The sequence below is a fragment of the Centroberyx gerrardi genome, chromosome 12, assembly GCF_048128805.1.
Source record: "Centroberyx gerrardi isolate f3 chromosome 12, fCenGer3.hap1.cur.20231027, whole genome shotgun sequence".
In the NCBI taxonomy this organism is placed as follows: domain Eukaryota; kingdom Metazoa; phylum Chordata; class Actinopteri; order Beryciformes; family Berycidae; genus Centroberyx; species Centroberyx gerrardi.
The window spans coordinates 12392318-12405893 of NC_136008.1; the positions used below are offsets into that span (position 1 = coordinate 12392318).

The window sequence follows — 13576 nt, forward strand, 5'->3', positions numbered from 1 at the left end:
AAGAATGCTCCAGCCATCTGAACAGTTTACATCTTGTACAGATTGTATGCTTTTAATGTTGGAAATGAACATGTTTGACTTTAGGTGATAGTTGTAATGATAGTAGTAATATGAAGTATGTAATAATATCATGCTATGATGATGATGAAGAACGTCCCTCAGATTTGATACATTTCTAAAACTGACTTGTTCATGGTTGTTAATAACATTGTCATATATTGGTGTATTTTGGTCAAAGTTATTCACCTAACAACACAAACCAGCACTGATGGGCTCCCATGCAGATCAGACTGTCCTTTTCCAGTGTTTAATTCAACTGGTTTAATGCATGGTCTGTTGTGTTTCAGGGGCTGTGGGCTGACAGGGCGACATGACGTGAGAGAGAGACAGCAGGAAGGGTCAGAGTGGGTTTCACACTAAAATACACCTAACACAAATAGATTAAAGCAGATTAACAGGGATTACTAGCAAAATTTCATTTAGATGTGCGGCTTATCCATAATTTCATCAAAAAAGTAATCTCTTGTTTAGACCCCCTCCGTCTTGTCTTCTACTTAAGGTCCAGTAGAGGAGTGCATAATGAGAGGCATGGTCAGACCAGAGTGTCTTAATCAGGGAGCAGGAAGAAATTAACCTGGGTGGCAGGACAGTATGCATTACTGATTCCCCCTTAACTCCTCTTTATGAACACAACTGGACAACTGGACGAGTTATGTGACCTCAGCCAGGATAATGACCCGTCCTGACCCCAAAAACACCCAGCCAAGCTAGATGTTGCCATATGGACACTTTGGCTGTAGCTGCCTTTGTGTGTTTCATGCAACCACCTTATTTCACTGTCTTGCCAGGTGATCGATTGGTTCTGAAGATGTTCTGTTTGCCCACTTTAGATGTACTACTGAGATATCAATAGTATTTTGCATTTGTCATGTGATATCATTAATTTGTCATGGGATATCATAGTATTTTTAAATGACTTTATGCTTTTCATATCAGCCACATTGATCTAATACATTCTGACAGAGATATCAGTTAGGGTTAAAGGTCAGAAGGGTGGAGTTCAGGGGATGTATGGCCACATCAGTAACCCCAGGGATCCATAACAGGATAACACAGTAAAGCTGCCTGGACAGCATATGTCTTTGCATCCCACTGTTTTCTCCTAGTGTGATCCACCGTCCATCTAAATCCCCCTTTGTTCATTTCTTTGATCCATCTGTCCTCTCCCACATGTATCAACTTCAGAGAATCTTATCCTGCTCTTTCCCTTTATCCTCCTCTCTTTTAATCTCACTGACTTTACAGCGTCACTTTGTCTGCTGTTTTTGTCATCTTCCCCTCCGTACTGTTACATCACATTTATCTTTACCTTCCATTTATTCTGTAACCTGGCAGCTCATCCCTTCCTAAAACCTTCTCAAAACATCTGTCCTACCCTCTCTGTACCATCTGTGACTGCAGTGTACCCACTGTCCCGTTTGTCTTATCTCCACGTGCAATACCTCACCTTCTGTCCACTCGTCCCCTCTCCCCCCCCTCTCTCTCGCCTCCTCCTGCCTCCTCCCTCCCCTGTGTGGCCATGCTGGAGCGTATGTCCCGTCGCTCTCGCTCCCTGCTCTCCCTGACCTTGACCACTCTGGCTCTGGCCCTCTCCATCCTGGCTCTCTGCACCTCCTACTGGTGTGAGGGCACCCACAAGGTGGTCAAGCCCCTCTGCCTCTCGCCTGTCAAAATGAAGAACTGCGGTCAGAACAACAGCGAGCCTTACACCACAGGTACTGAGACACACTGTCATACACTGTCGTACACTGTCCTTCACCTCCCCACACCACAGGAGTTCTGCTGTATCCACTTTATTAGGGACACCTCTCCATTTCGAACAGCTCGCTCCTGCTTGTGACGGTGAGTCATGTATAAATAAAGCATACTTATAAAGCATGCAGACAAGTTGGAGAGGTTCAGTTACTGTACTGGAATGTTTCCAGTACCTTGAGGAATCAATGATCAAAGGAATTCAAACTGTTCTGGATGCAAACAGAGGTCCTACCCAGTACTTGTTAGGTGTACCTAATAAAGTGGATACTGAGTGTGTATATACAGTATGTGGTGTATACATAGTGCTGTATACACTGTATGTATGTATATGTGTATGTATCTATCTCTCTGTCTGTCTATCTATCTCTGCATATTGTGCCAGACAGTCTCCTGAGATGTGTGTGTGTGTGTGTGTGTGTGTGTGTGTGTGTGTGTGTGTGTGTGTGTGTGTGTGTGTGGTCGATTGGCCATTGATTGCATTTTAATGATCACTTAGGCCATTCATCTTCTCATGAGCCTTGTCAAAGGTCCAGAAAGCAGCTGCCTGACTTTGACTTTACCAACAACTTGGCCTTGACTGTTTAGCCTGACTTATTACACAAAGTGTAGCACTTCATGATCTTTGCACTGTGTCCCTGCATTAAAACCAATACCTAGAACTAATCTGGTTGGATGAATGCTTCTGACCTGTTAGTAACCCATTGTCCTTGGTTTGATATGTTTTAATCTCTTTTTGCCCATACCTTAGTCCTGCAGTGAACTTAATTATGGCTTTAATCTGTGGGGTGTGAGGATGGGTCCAGAGGTTTATGGTCCATGGTGGAGAGGTTAACGCTGTCTGCTCTCTGGTCTTTATTTCCTCAACAGATGTGCTTAATCCACATTGAGATTAACAGCTCTATTACTCCATAAAGGAATCAACTTTGATCACTGCATGTACTTTGTGTACTCTGTACTTCCACAGAAAGAAGACCTACTGTTACCCAATTATACAGCAGTGGATGTAACCATCCATCCTCATGCCACTAAGCCTGATTTACAAATGCACACATGTGGGATGACAAGGCTGCATGTGACTGTAAAGCGCAGGGGCTTGTTACTTTTGAGACCATGCGAGATCGTGCGATGCATAGACTCACAGCTTTCTTGTGTCGCCCATTTTGTATCCCTCTCTCACTCGAAAGCACATACTCTTTTGGTTTTATTTGGTTGTACTGTCACAATGTATTGTCACAACGTAAAGTTTTGAGTGGACCCCAGGAAGAATAGCTGCTGAGATGCAGCAGCTAATGGGGATCCAAATAAACAAACAAACAAACAAACTCCTTTCCTATTGGGCCTCCTAGAATTCCCCAACACCACACACACACACCGATATGCAAAGTGTAGATTGGAGAAATGTGTACTTGATCTATTGGCCTTGGTGCATTGTGTTTTTGGCAATGGAAAAATGTTCAAGAAGCAAACCCATTCAACAGTGTGATGTGTGGGCATACAGTATGTGTCTGTGTGTGTCTGCATGCCTGCACATTCATGTATATTTGTGTTTCTGCTCTGCTGGTTCGCACTGTTGCCTCACAGCAAGAAGGTCCTGGGTTTGGATCTTGAATCTCTTTCTGGAGTTTGCATGTTTTCTGTGTGTGTCTGGGTTTCCTCTGGCTGTTCCCGTTTCCTCCCACTTTCCAGAGATATGCAAGTCAGGTGGACTGGAGACTCTAAATTGCCCATAGGTGTGGATGGGAGTGTGAGAGTGACTGTCTGTCTCATTGAAAGCTTTCCTCAGTGCCATCTTCCTGTGCCGTTACAGAAAGTCCCACTCAGAACCCCTTCAACCGCACGCTGTCTCCAGCCAGGAGGGATGAGCTGGCCAAGATCAGACAGAGGCAGCTGGCCAACGCAGTTCACTACATCTGGGAGACGGGGGAGGACAAGTACGCTTTCAGATACTTCCACACCGGCTTCTGGGAAAGCTGTGAGAAACACAGTGATGGTGAGATTACAAAGCATGTTTACCTGGGCGCATGCACACACACCCACACCCAAACATACACAAACTCACTCAAGTAGGTCTTGCACTTGGTCACAATATTGTTCCACTGTCAGGGATGGGATTTTTCAAGGTTTTTTTCCAGTTTCAGGTTTTCAGACACATAAATCCCATTCATTCCTAGTGTAAGATTACTGTTTTCCCACTTTATTGTGTTCACATCTCTGAACTTGGTTGGCAGGTGAGAAGTGTCGCAGCTTTATAGAGTTAACCCCCGGGGAAACACAAGGTGAGTTGTGTTGCGTTGAAAAGTGTGACAGTTTTCTGCTGCAGTCTGCACATTTCTCTCTGTGCCTGTGACACATATTGTAATTGTAAAAAGTTCAATGGCTCTATAGGCACAATATTAACACCGTGTATGTGTTCATGTGTATGTGTGCGTCTGTGTGCATGCGTGTGTATGTGCGGGTGGGGATGTGTGTGTGTTTGCACGTGTTGCAGGTGTTCTATGGCTGTCAGTCATTTCAGAGTTTACATACATCGGTCTGCTGGGGATGGGTTTCTTACTGATGTGGCTGGAGGTGTTGTGCTCCCATAAGGAGATGCACGCACTAAAAATCAATGCCTACGCAGCTATCTGTACTGTGCTATCAGGTGAGACCTAGTGTATCCTTTAAATTGACACTATTATATCACTAACTTTATATCCACCTCCTCCTCTCTAGACCCTCAGCAAACTTATTCGATCTCTCCCTCGTTCAAATCCTTCTCTTCTATTTGCTTGGTCCTCCACTTTGTGCAACACACTAAACAGTTTGATTCTGTCTGTTTTATGTTTTTTCCATCTCCCATGCAGGTCTGCTCGGGATGGTGGCCCACATGATGTACACCACAGTGTTTCAGATGACAGTTATTGTGGGCCCTAAAGACTGGAGGCCTCAGACCTGGGACTACGGCTGGTCTTTTGCGTAGGTGGCTGACCGTTAGAGACGATATACTCACTGTGTGTCTGTATTATCCAAGCGTGTGCATAAAATACTTGCACTTTATGATGATGATGATATGTCTCTCTACTCTCCTTAACTACTCTAAATCTCCTCTCCTCTTAGCCTTGCCTGGGTGTCCTTCAGTTGCTGTATGGGGGCTGCAGTGGTCACGCTCAACTCCTACACCAAGACCATCATCGAGCTCCGTCGCAAACAGAGGCTCCGTCTGGAGGAGGCGAGAGCCGCCACTCACGCCCCGTCCTATGATGAGGTTGTTCCAGGGGGCGGGCTCTACTCTGTCAGCGGCCTACTGCAGTGTCCAGACGGCATGATCGACGTGGCGTGGGCCCCGGATGGAAGTGTGGTCGGAGTGGGAAACGGGGATGTACCGACGCTGGTTTTAGTAGGGGGCTGTGGGCCTGAGGGGTGTGAGGACTGCGAGAGGGAGATGGATGAGATGGAGGAGGCCATGGACCGGGTTGATTCACCCTGTTAGGGGATCGAACACACCCATCATCTCTAAGGGCTGAAAAACTGAAAAAGGAAAGACATTGTTACAGTGCTGAACAAGGATCGATACGAGAAAACAGAGACATTGGACCCTGTTGTTCTTTTCTTCCATTTTGACTTTCTTTTTTAGATTTATTGACAGAGATAGTGTGAGAGAGAGACAGGAAGGTATGGGAGAGAGAGAGGGGAAGACATGCAGCAAATGACCGCGGGCTGGACTCGAACCCGGGTCGCTGCGGGAAGGACTGAGCCTTATATGGTACGCGCTCTACTCGGTGAGCCACCGGGGTGCCCCACCCATTTTGACTTTCACTGAACTTGGGACACACCAAGCAGGCTTGAAGGCCAATGAAATCAAAACATATCAACATGCTACGATGTATGTATAGGTCACACTGACATGCATGGCTTGCATGTTTCTCAGCTATTTCTCAGTGCCTAATGGTAAGAAAGTAATTTCATGTCTCTTTATGTAAATGTATATTAATGTTTATGTTATTTGTTGTTATGTCTTCAGCTGAAGTTGTAATGTGTTATGAGGACAGTCACCTTACTGTTTGTGTCATTTCACTGCTTGGACTGAATGGGTCCTTTTTCTTCAGTTAATACCCAACAGAACAGCCTGTCCCGTAGAGAAAATGTACAATATATCCTCATTTATCTAAGAGGGACTTTCAAGCCGCTTTCATTTTCAACTTTAGGCCACCCCTTCTCTCTCTTGTCAGATAAACAGAGGAGCAGAGTCTGTCTCTGTATTGATTCTCTGTCAATCTTTGTTACTGTGAAGTCAATTCAACGGTTTCTGCATGGATGCTTCTCTGTCCGTGTTCTTTTGTCACACTGTTGGCAGATACAATATTCTGATGCAATGTATAACAGATGCTAGAGGACACATAGAGTCTTTCTGCAGATGCACAGACAGACCCATAAGATAGACACATAGAGATAGAAAGATTACAGAGATTTTGAAAAGTCTGCTCTCTGATGTTGAACAGAAGATTATGACAGTAATCCCGAGTTGGATGGAAAGAAGGAGAAATAGACTGAGGAGAGATGGACGGCATGTGAAGGGGTGGAGAGGGGGTGGGGGGGTCACGGAATGAGTTGGAAAGAAATACAGGCACGCATAAACACAAACTGCATATGCACACACACACATACACACACACACAAGAATGTGCAATCTGCACAATAAAAGCAGCACACTTTCAGGGAATCATTCTGATTTAGAAATTATTTTAAATGCTTTCATTTTCTCTCTCTAACTCATAAACATCCAGGCAGACATTTATAAATGTAAACATATAAATTTACCTGTTGGTGGCCCAATTCCATCAAATAGGCTATACATTTGGGCTGTCGTACGAAATAATCCTGGATTTTCTGTCTGGGATAAATGCAATTGAAAACATAAGACCTAATGCATCATTTTATCAATTGGATTTCTGTCAACCTACAGCATTATTGTATACAGTGTTTCTAGGTCAAATAGGAATCTATTGTTTTCTGGGCTAGACATAATGAAATGATTTGCAAAGCACAGATTTATGAGAAAACCTTTAATTCCTTGTACAGTGTGTGGAGTACAGCACTTTATCTAAAACCAGTAAGATCATTTCAGGACTGTCAAAAATCTCAAGCTACAACCAGCTGCCAATGGGGAATAATACTTATATAATTTCTTCTCTCCAGTGCTAACATCATGTTTGAGCTGTTTAAAGGTCCCCAATAGAAGCACATTTTAAAAGCACATTTATCGATTACATACAGATTACTTTTTATTGGGTTATATTCCCCAGCATCCATATCACACCAGGCTAGTTACCATAAATGCAATCTTGTTAGTATCTTCCTTTTGGCTGTACAAATACAAGTTTTAATACATGCCTCAATTTAATATATAAATGCACTGACAAACAGTAGTAAGATAATGTAACATAAAGAAATCTTGCTTAAAAGGTACAGTTATAACCAAGACACTGCAGTAAAAGAGTATTTACACAGAGGGGCTGCAAGGATTACATGAGGAGGAGGAGAGAGCATATGAGGCTGAGAGACAGAGAGAACGAGAAAGGTAGAAAGCATGGAAAGAGTCTACAGGGAGAAAAGAGAAGAGGGGGTGACTTTATTGTTTGATAGGTTCATAGTGGATAAGACGCATAGCATTTTCATTTTCAATCACCCCTTTGATGAACTCTCCTTCCGCCAATCGCTCTGAAAGGAAGAGAGAAAGAACAAGAGATGTTATTGTGGGAAGTATATTCAAGATATACTGCAAGGAGTATTGGACAGCCGTGAAGTTAAATAATGACTGAGTCTGTCATCTTATCTGAGACATCCGGTTTTATCTTATGTGTGGGTGTACTTGCATTAAAGACATTATCATGCAACACAGTTCAGAGGAAGGGGGGTTTGAGATTACGTAGTGTATGGCTGGTATATACACAATAAACCTTGCATGACACGAGCGATGCTGTAACAGGGGATGTGCCCCCAGGTGGATTTATTGTATGTTGTTAAGCCTCAGCAGACCACATGTAAAATGTAATCTGTGGAAGCTGCCCTACAGGATGTAGGATCAGCTGCTGGGGAAAGGTAGTAAGGGCTTACACTTTTTTTTTTTTATCTCTCTCCTACATAAGCACATGGTAAGATGACCTGCCATGCACTGCAGGGGCACAATGTAGGTATGTGTGTGTGTTTGTGTGTATGAGCTCATGTGTGTGATTTCCCTTACCGTTGTCTTTCTTTTCAAAGAAAGCCCACAGCTTGTTGGCTCTCTTCTCGGGTGTGTTCTCATCCTCTGATAGCTTGGTCTGCTCCTCCTTGGGGATCAGCTTAAATATGGCCTGGGAGGGGGGAGGGTATAAGATGTGTGATAATGCTGCAGCATCTCTCTTACGCAAATAATGTATGGAACGTCGACAGAGTACATGCATCAAATGTATGCAAACTGATAAAACTAGTCTGCAGGACAGGTTTCTGTGGTTAGTGAGGAAGCTAACAACCCTTTTAAGTTAATTAGTGTCTTGTGGAAGCTTGTGGTTTACTAAACCACAGCTGATGGTGACCTACTTGACCACTAGAGAGAGGTAAGGAGCCAGTATCTTCTCCTAATGGCAGCCTTGTTGGCTAGTCCCTGGTTACTGTCATGAGCCCTTACTGACTCTGTGTAAATTGGATGAATAAAACCTGATCAAGGGGAAGTGAAGCTTACACATAATATAGTTGTATCTAGTAATGCATTCCCCTCATGCCATTATATACAGTGTGCCTACCTGGTGACATTACAGTAGCAATCCCGATTGGCTGTCAAAAGTTACACATGCAAAGTCCATGAAGATTTAATTGTCAGTCCACAGCGATAACATTCTAGGCCTGTGTCATTTTTCAGAGACAGTTAATCTGCATGGGGCCACTTATAATCAAGCCGATTGTAAATGACTAACTGTGCACTTTAGGGTCAGGCCTTTAAGTGTGTCCCACTTACAGAGGAAGCACTCATCTCCCACATTTAAGACACCTAGATTAACATGGATTAGAGCCAAGACTCAGGCCACAGGCCAAACACTAAGATGTCATCTTTTTTCTCTCCCCACTATCCCTCCATCTTGCCCTCCTGATCTTATGCTTGGCCTGGTTCAGACTGGGAGATTGTAGATGACCAGTAGATACTGATCAGTTATAAAAAAAACAAAACAAAACAAAACCCAGATCTGTGTCAAGCAGTTGCATACAAATGTGTATCCCCTTGGCCCAGAGCCGGACAGATAATACAAGTCAAAGATACACTTGAACCTATTTACCTCCTTTCCTTATTGACTTATTGCCTTCACTGCTCCTGTTTCCTTCCATAAACCCATATCCAGAACAGATGAGATCAGTAGGATTATTGCTCTGTAATAATGATACTCCTTTCTGTCTATATAGCAGAACTGTTTTTACCTATGGTATTAAGATACACCTCTTCACAGGGTGTACAAACACTATGACATCTCATTTGGTTGTATGTTTTTGAACTTCTGGCAGAGCTTCAAAATGTTGCGCCTTTGGTTATAAACACTGAGTGTGCATATGGACACAGTCCAGTTGGCCAGGAATTCAATCCCATTGCAATGCCAGCTGGGTTCCTGGCTGATCTGTCTAAACCTCTTACAATTCTCTATCATTTGTTTTAAAATAGAAGATAAGAAACTTTCCATCTCCCATCAGATTGAACTTTGATTATAGGAAAATAATTGACAATGATTATAACTAGCATGAAAAACACAATGATCGATGTTATTGAATTGGCAACGTGATGTCTAGAAGGTATGCGGATTAGACTGTGGGATCATGAGCAGTCCCTCCATAAGCACTGCAGGACGAGGACCAGAGCAGCGTTGCTTAAGAGTGTAATTGCCTACATTGTCTGAGGGCTAAACTTGTAATCGCATAGATTATCAGGATTGTGAGGCTCAAATGGGCTGGCTAATTGGGCTGCCAATTAGGACTGGGACCTACATACCATGAGAGGGATGGATAAATGGCGCTGCATCTAAAATGGACCTAGCTCTGATTTGTAGAAAAACACTTTTCACACAGGAAGGAGAGGAAGAGGAAGACTGCTATTTAAGATTTTTTGAAGCAAAATGGCTTGGACCTCTGATGCTCTCCATGTTTATGGCAGCAGTAAAGATCAAAATTATAGCAAAACAGTCAATATGTCTTTTTCTCAAACATTCTCAGTCAAAATAGTTTAACAGTACTCTCCACAACTGCCTTAGATGGCTTTTGAGAGAGTGATAAATAAGTCTGTATAAAATTAATGTTTACCAGAAATTCTTCTCTACCAGAAATGTTAAGAAGCAAAATGTCTAGAATAGGATGTGTCAGCAGATGTCATAGCATTACAGAAATGTGCAGGTTGGCACCAACTGTAATATTTTTTGAAACATGCCCTGAATCTATTATAAGCTATCCTATGCCATCCTGATCTGCCTCATAACAACTATCAAAAGGCTCAATAGTTTGGTCTTCATCATTGTCTACATCGCACCACATGATGGACCCCCCTCACCTGGCAGATCTCTGTCACTTCTGTCTTGGTGATGTATCCGTTCTTGTCTACATCAAACAGCGAGAAGGCCCACTCCAGCTTCCTCGTTGTCTTCCCTGTGGAGGTCATGTGCAGAGCAATGATGTACTCCTTGAAGTCCAGTGTTCCATCGTCGTTGGTGTCAAAGGAGCGAAACACATGCCGTGCGTAGCTCTTGGCATCGCTCTCTGGGAAGAAGCGGGTGTAGATCTGCTCAAACTCCTCTGGAGAGATGCGTCCAGTTGGACACTGCTTCTGGAAGTTCTCATACCACTGGCAGATCTCGTTCTCAGTGAACTTGGTGCTGAGCTTCAGGTCCTCCAGGATCTCCTTTGATATTGCGCTACTTGTAGCATTTCCCATGGTCGTGGATTGTAGTGTTTCCACACAGAGTTAAGTGCCGACTCCGTCAAAATTTGCCTTGGCAAACTGACACTTGATGTCTTTAGAGATCTTCCTCTGCAGCAGCTCCTCAAGTTCTCTTCTGCTGCTTCTCCTTTGTCCAAAATATGTTTCTGCTTACAGGCTTGGCCTGTCCTATTGATTTCCGAGGCCAAAAAGAATCCTGCAAGTAATCGTGAAAGACATGATCAAAATGATATAAAGACCACTTCTGAAATCTTAAAATTATTACTCATTGCTCACACACTGTCAGTAGAGAAACCCAAGAGACCTACCTGTGTGATGTGTGGACAGAAGATGGTTGGAGATTTGACTGTCTGGACAGTAGGAGAGTCAGAGATAGACTTAATACAGAGGCTTCTACTCTGGAGGACTAGGTTAATTCTGCTAATACCGGATTTAAGGTGGCTGAGCTTTTGACTGAAATGACCCCCCCCCATCTCCATATTCTCTGTCTACTCTCCATCTTTTCTCTGCTGCAGAGGTCTATAATGAAAGTGTTGAGTCCATTCTTCTATTAAATTATTTACATCAGTGTTCATGAGTGATTGGTGTGCAGTATGGCATTGTTTCATGGCATCTATCAGGAGCTTTTACATAACAATTTCACGTAATAATATCCTAAAAGTGATGTTATTAATCCTGATTTTATCAACACAGGATCTATGCATTTCAGTGTCCTAAGTTGTGGTTGAGACACCTGTTGAGAATTTGAGTGCTGATCTAGGATGGCTGGGTTACCGAACCATACAAACTTAAACATTACTGGTCTCAGATTAGCAGACATCTTCTTTGTCAACATGGTTCCAGGTTGGTTTACAAATCTAGCAACAGGTTCTCTAGCGGTCAGTCTTCTTCTGCAGTAATGGCCTTTCAGTGGGTTTAGGTGACCATTGACAACTAATTCTGGACTGCCATCTGTCCAAGGAGTTTAGCTCTGACACGTGCACACCCCCTCCTCCCACCCCCCCACCCATCATGGCCCACACTCCTCTGCTCCCAGGCCCCTCACATCATTGTCCCTGTCAGCCTTCCTGTCTCTGTCCATGCCTCCTTCCTGCTGTAGCTATCTGAGTGATGATGCTGTCCTCCTTTCCTTGACTTGTCTGTCACCATGGCTTTGTTTTGCTGAGAAAAACTCCCTCCTTCCTTACTCTTTCATAATGATGTTGCTCTTCTCCTCCCTGGTGGCCTTGTTTGGTCTGAGGCTGGAATTGCTTTCCCTTTTCCCTCTACAAAGTTTTATCTGATGCGCTAATGGCTGATCTCTTCCTCCATCTCTCCCTCACACTCTCTCTCTCTTTCTTTCTGTCACACTCACTGACTGACTGACACACACACACACACACACACACACACTGGCACAGACAGACACACACACACATAGACAAATTTGTTACTTTGCCTTCATTTTTGTTGGTGATAAGCTTTTCTGGCCTTTTCTTACAAGGCCCCTGTAAGTCTACCCCAGTAATCCTTTAGGCATTGCTCTGTACATGGTGTCCATCCTTACTCTCCACCACCATCGCACTGCTTGTAAGGCCATAGTCAAATCTTTGTAATCAGCACATCAAACTCGCTGCATGACACTTTGGCATTTACGTCATCAGTCTGTTTGCTTTGTGTCTCCTTTGATTAGACTGAAAGTATTATCTGGATTGTTTTAACCATTGTTTCAAACAGACTAACGCAGCATGGAGGCGGAGGGTGTGGCAGAGCTTGTGTCTTATAAGTTTGCATCAGGGTGCAAATATAGAAAAAGCACAAGTGAAAGCATAGTTTCACAACATAACCCAGCATTTTTTCCATCCCTTACTTCATATCCTCCTCTGCCTATTACGCTTTATGATTATTGCCCATGTCTCTCTTTTACCGCAGGATTTTCTTTGCTCTATAAATACACTCAGTGAGTCCATCTATTGGATTACTCCTGCCCCGCCCTGTCCCACCCTAGCCAACACTTAGCCAATTACCATCATCATTATCCTGTGACAGCCATGCCCGATGGAATTACCCCCTCCCCTTCACAAAACAATCCCTGACATCTGACCTATACCCCAGGCTGTGCTCAAAGCCACAGCTGAAGGAAGTGGATTTGTGCTCAGTTTTGTTTTCCTCCTAGTGGAGAAGGTGGAGATTTATGGAGGGAAGACTGCCTCTAGATCTGTGAGGCATTTCTCAGGCAATGCGGATGTCTGGTAGACTGTGTGGACTGGCATCTAAAGCACCTATACAGTTACCAAACTGACACTCAGGTTTCCTGTTGCAACCTCATTGAAGTCACAGTAGCAGGTGAAAGTTCAACAACAAAACAAATCAACAAACCTAAAAATATCACCATCAATGTCAGTGACTCACCACTGGCTGCATCACAGTTAGCTGGAAGCAGTCGTAGCCTATTAACTGACTGTATCAAGCGTCACTTGGGTTATTGCATCAATCTGTGAGATGGCTCGGCCTCCACTCTGACATATACACTTCCCTACTCAGTGTCACACAGTCTTCACATCTGAAGTGAGTCATGTCCACACATACATACGTGCCGTGATGCATAATAAGAAATCCCATGAAACAAGGAATTTTTGCATCTTGCCTTTTTTTTCTAGAATGAAGCGTTCAGTAAAGATGTGGATATTTTGCCTTTTTCTCCACAACAATGGAGGAAACAAAAGTGATTTTTCCAACAACAAAATATACAATCATAGTTCAAGATAGTGACGAGGTTAAAGTAATACACCTCAGGTCCTAAAGTCTTAGAGATAAAACCACTGAAAACGGAATCTGCAATTGTCTACCGAA

General features: G+C 43.5%; 2 protein-coding genes across 2 annotated transcripts; one reads left to right on the forward strand and one right to left on the reverse strand.

Annotated features, from left to right (window-relative positions):
- The first annotated feature begins 1579 nt into the window (after window positions 1-1579).
- Window positions 1580-5284, forward strand: LOC139916228 (germ cell-specific gene 1-like protein). The gene is made up of 6 exons (XM_071905038.1): window positions 1580-1775; window positions 3623-3805; window positions 4044-4091; window positions 4304-4456; window positions 4659-4770; window positions 4912-5284. The coding sequence occupies exons 1-6, from the start codon at window positions 1580-1582 to the stop codon at window positions 5282-5284; spliced, it is 1065 nt and encodes a 354-aa protein (XP_071761139.1).
- A 1585-nt stretch (window positions 5285-6869) lies between these two features.
- Window positions 6870-11209, reverse strand: rcvrn2 (recoverin 2). The gene is made up of 4 exons (XM_071905023.2): window positions 11053-11209; window positions 10358-10940; window positions 8036-8147; window positions 6870-7512 (listed from the first exon to the last, which is right to left on the reverse strand). Exons 2-4 carry the CDS (start codon window positions 10736-10738, stop codon window positions 7424-7426), a joined length of 582 nt encoding a protein of 193 aa, XP_071761124.1. The 5' UTR covers window positions 10739-10940; window positions 11053-11209; the 3' UTR covers window positions 6870-7423.
- Window positions 11210-13576: the final 2367 nt, after the last annotated feature.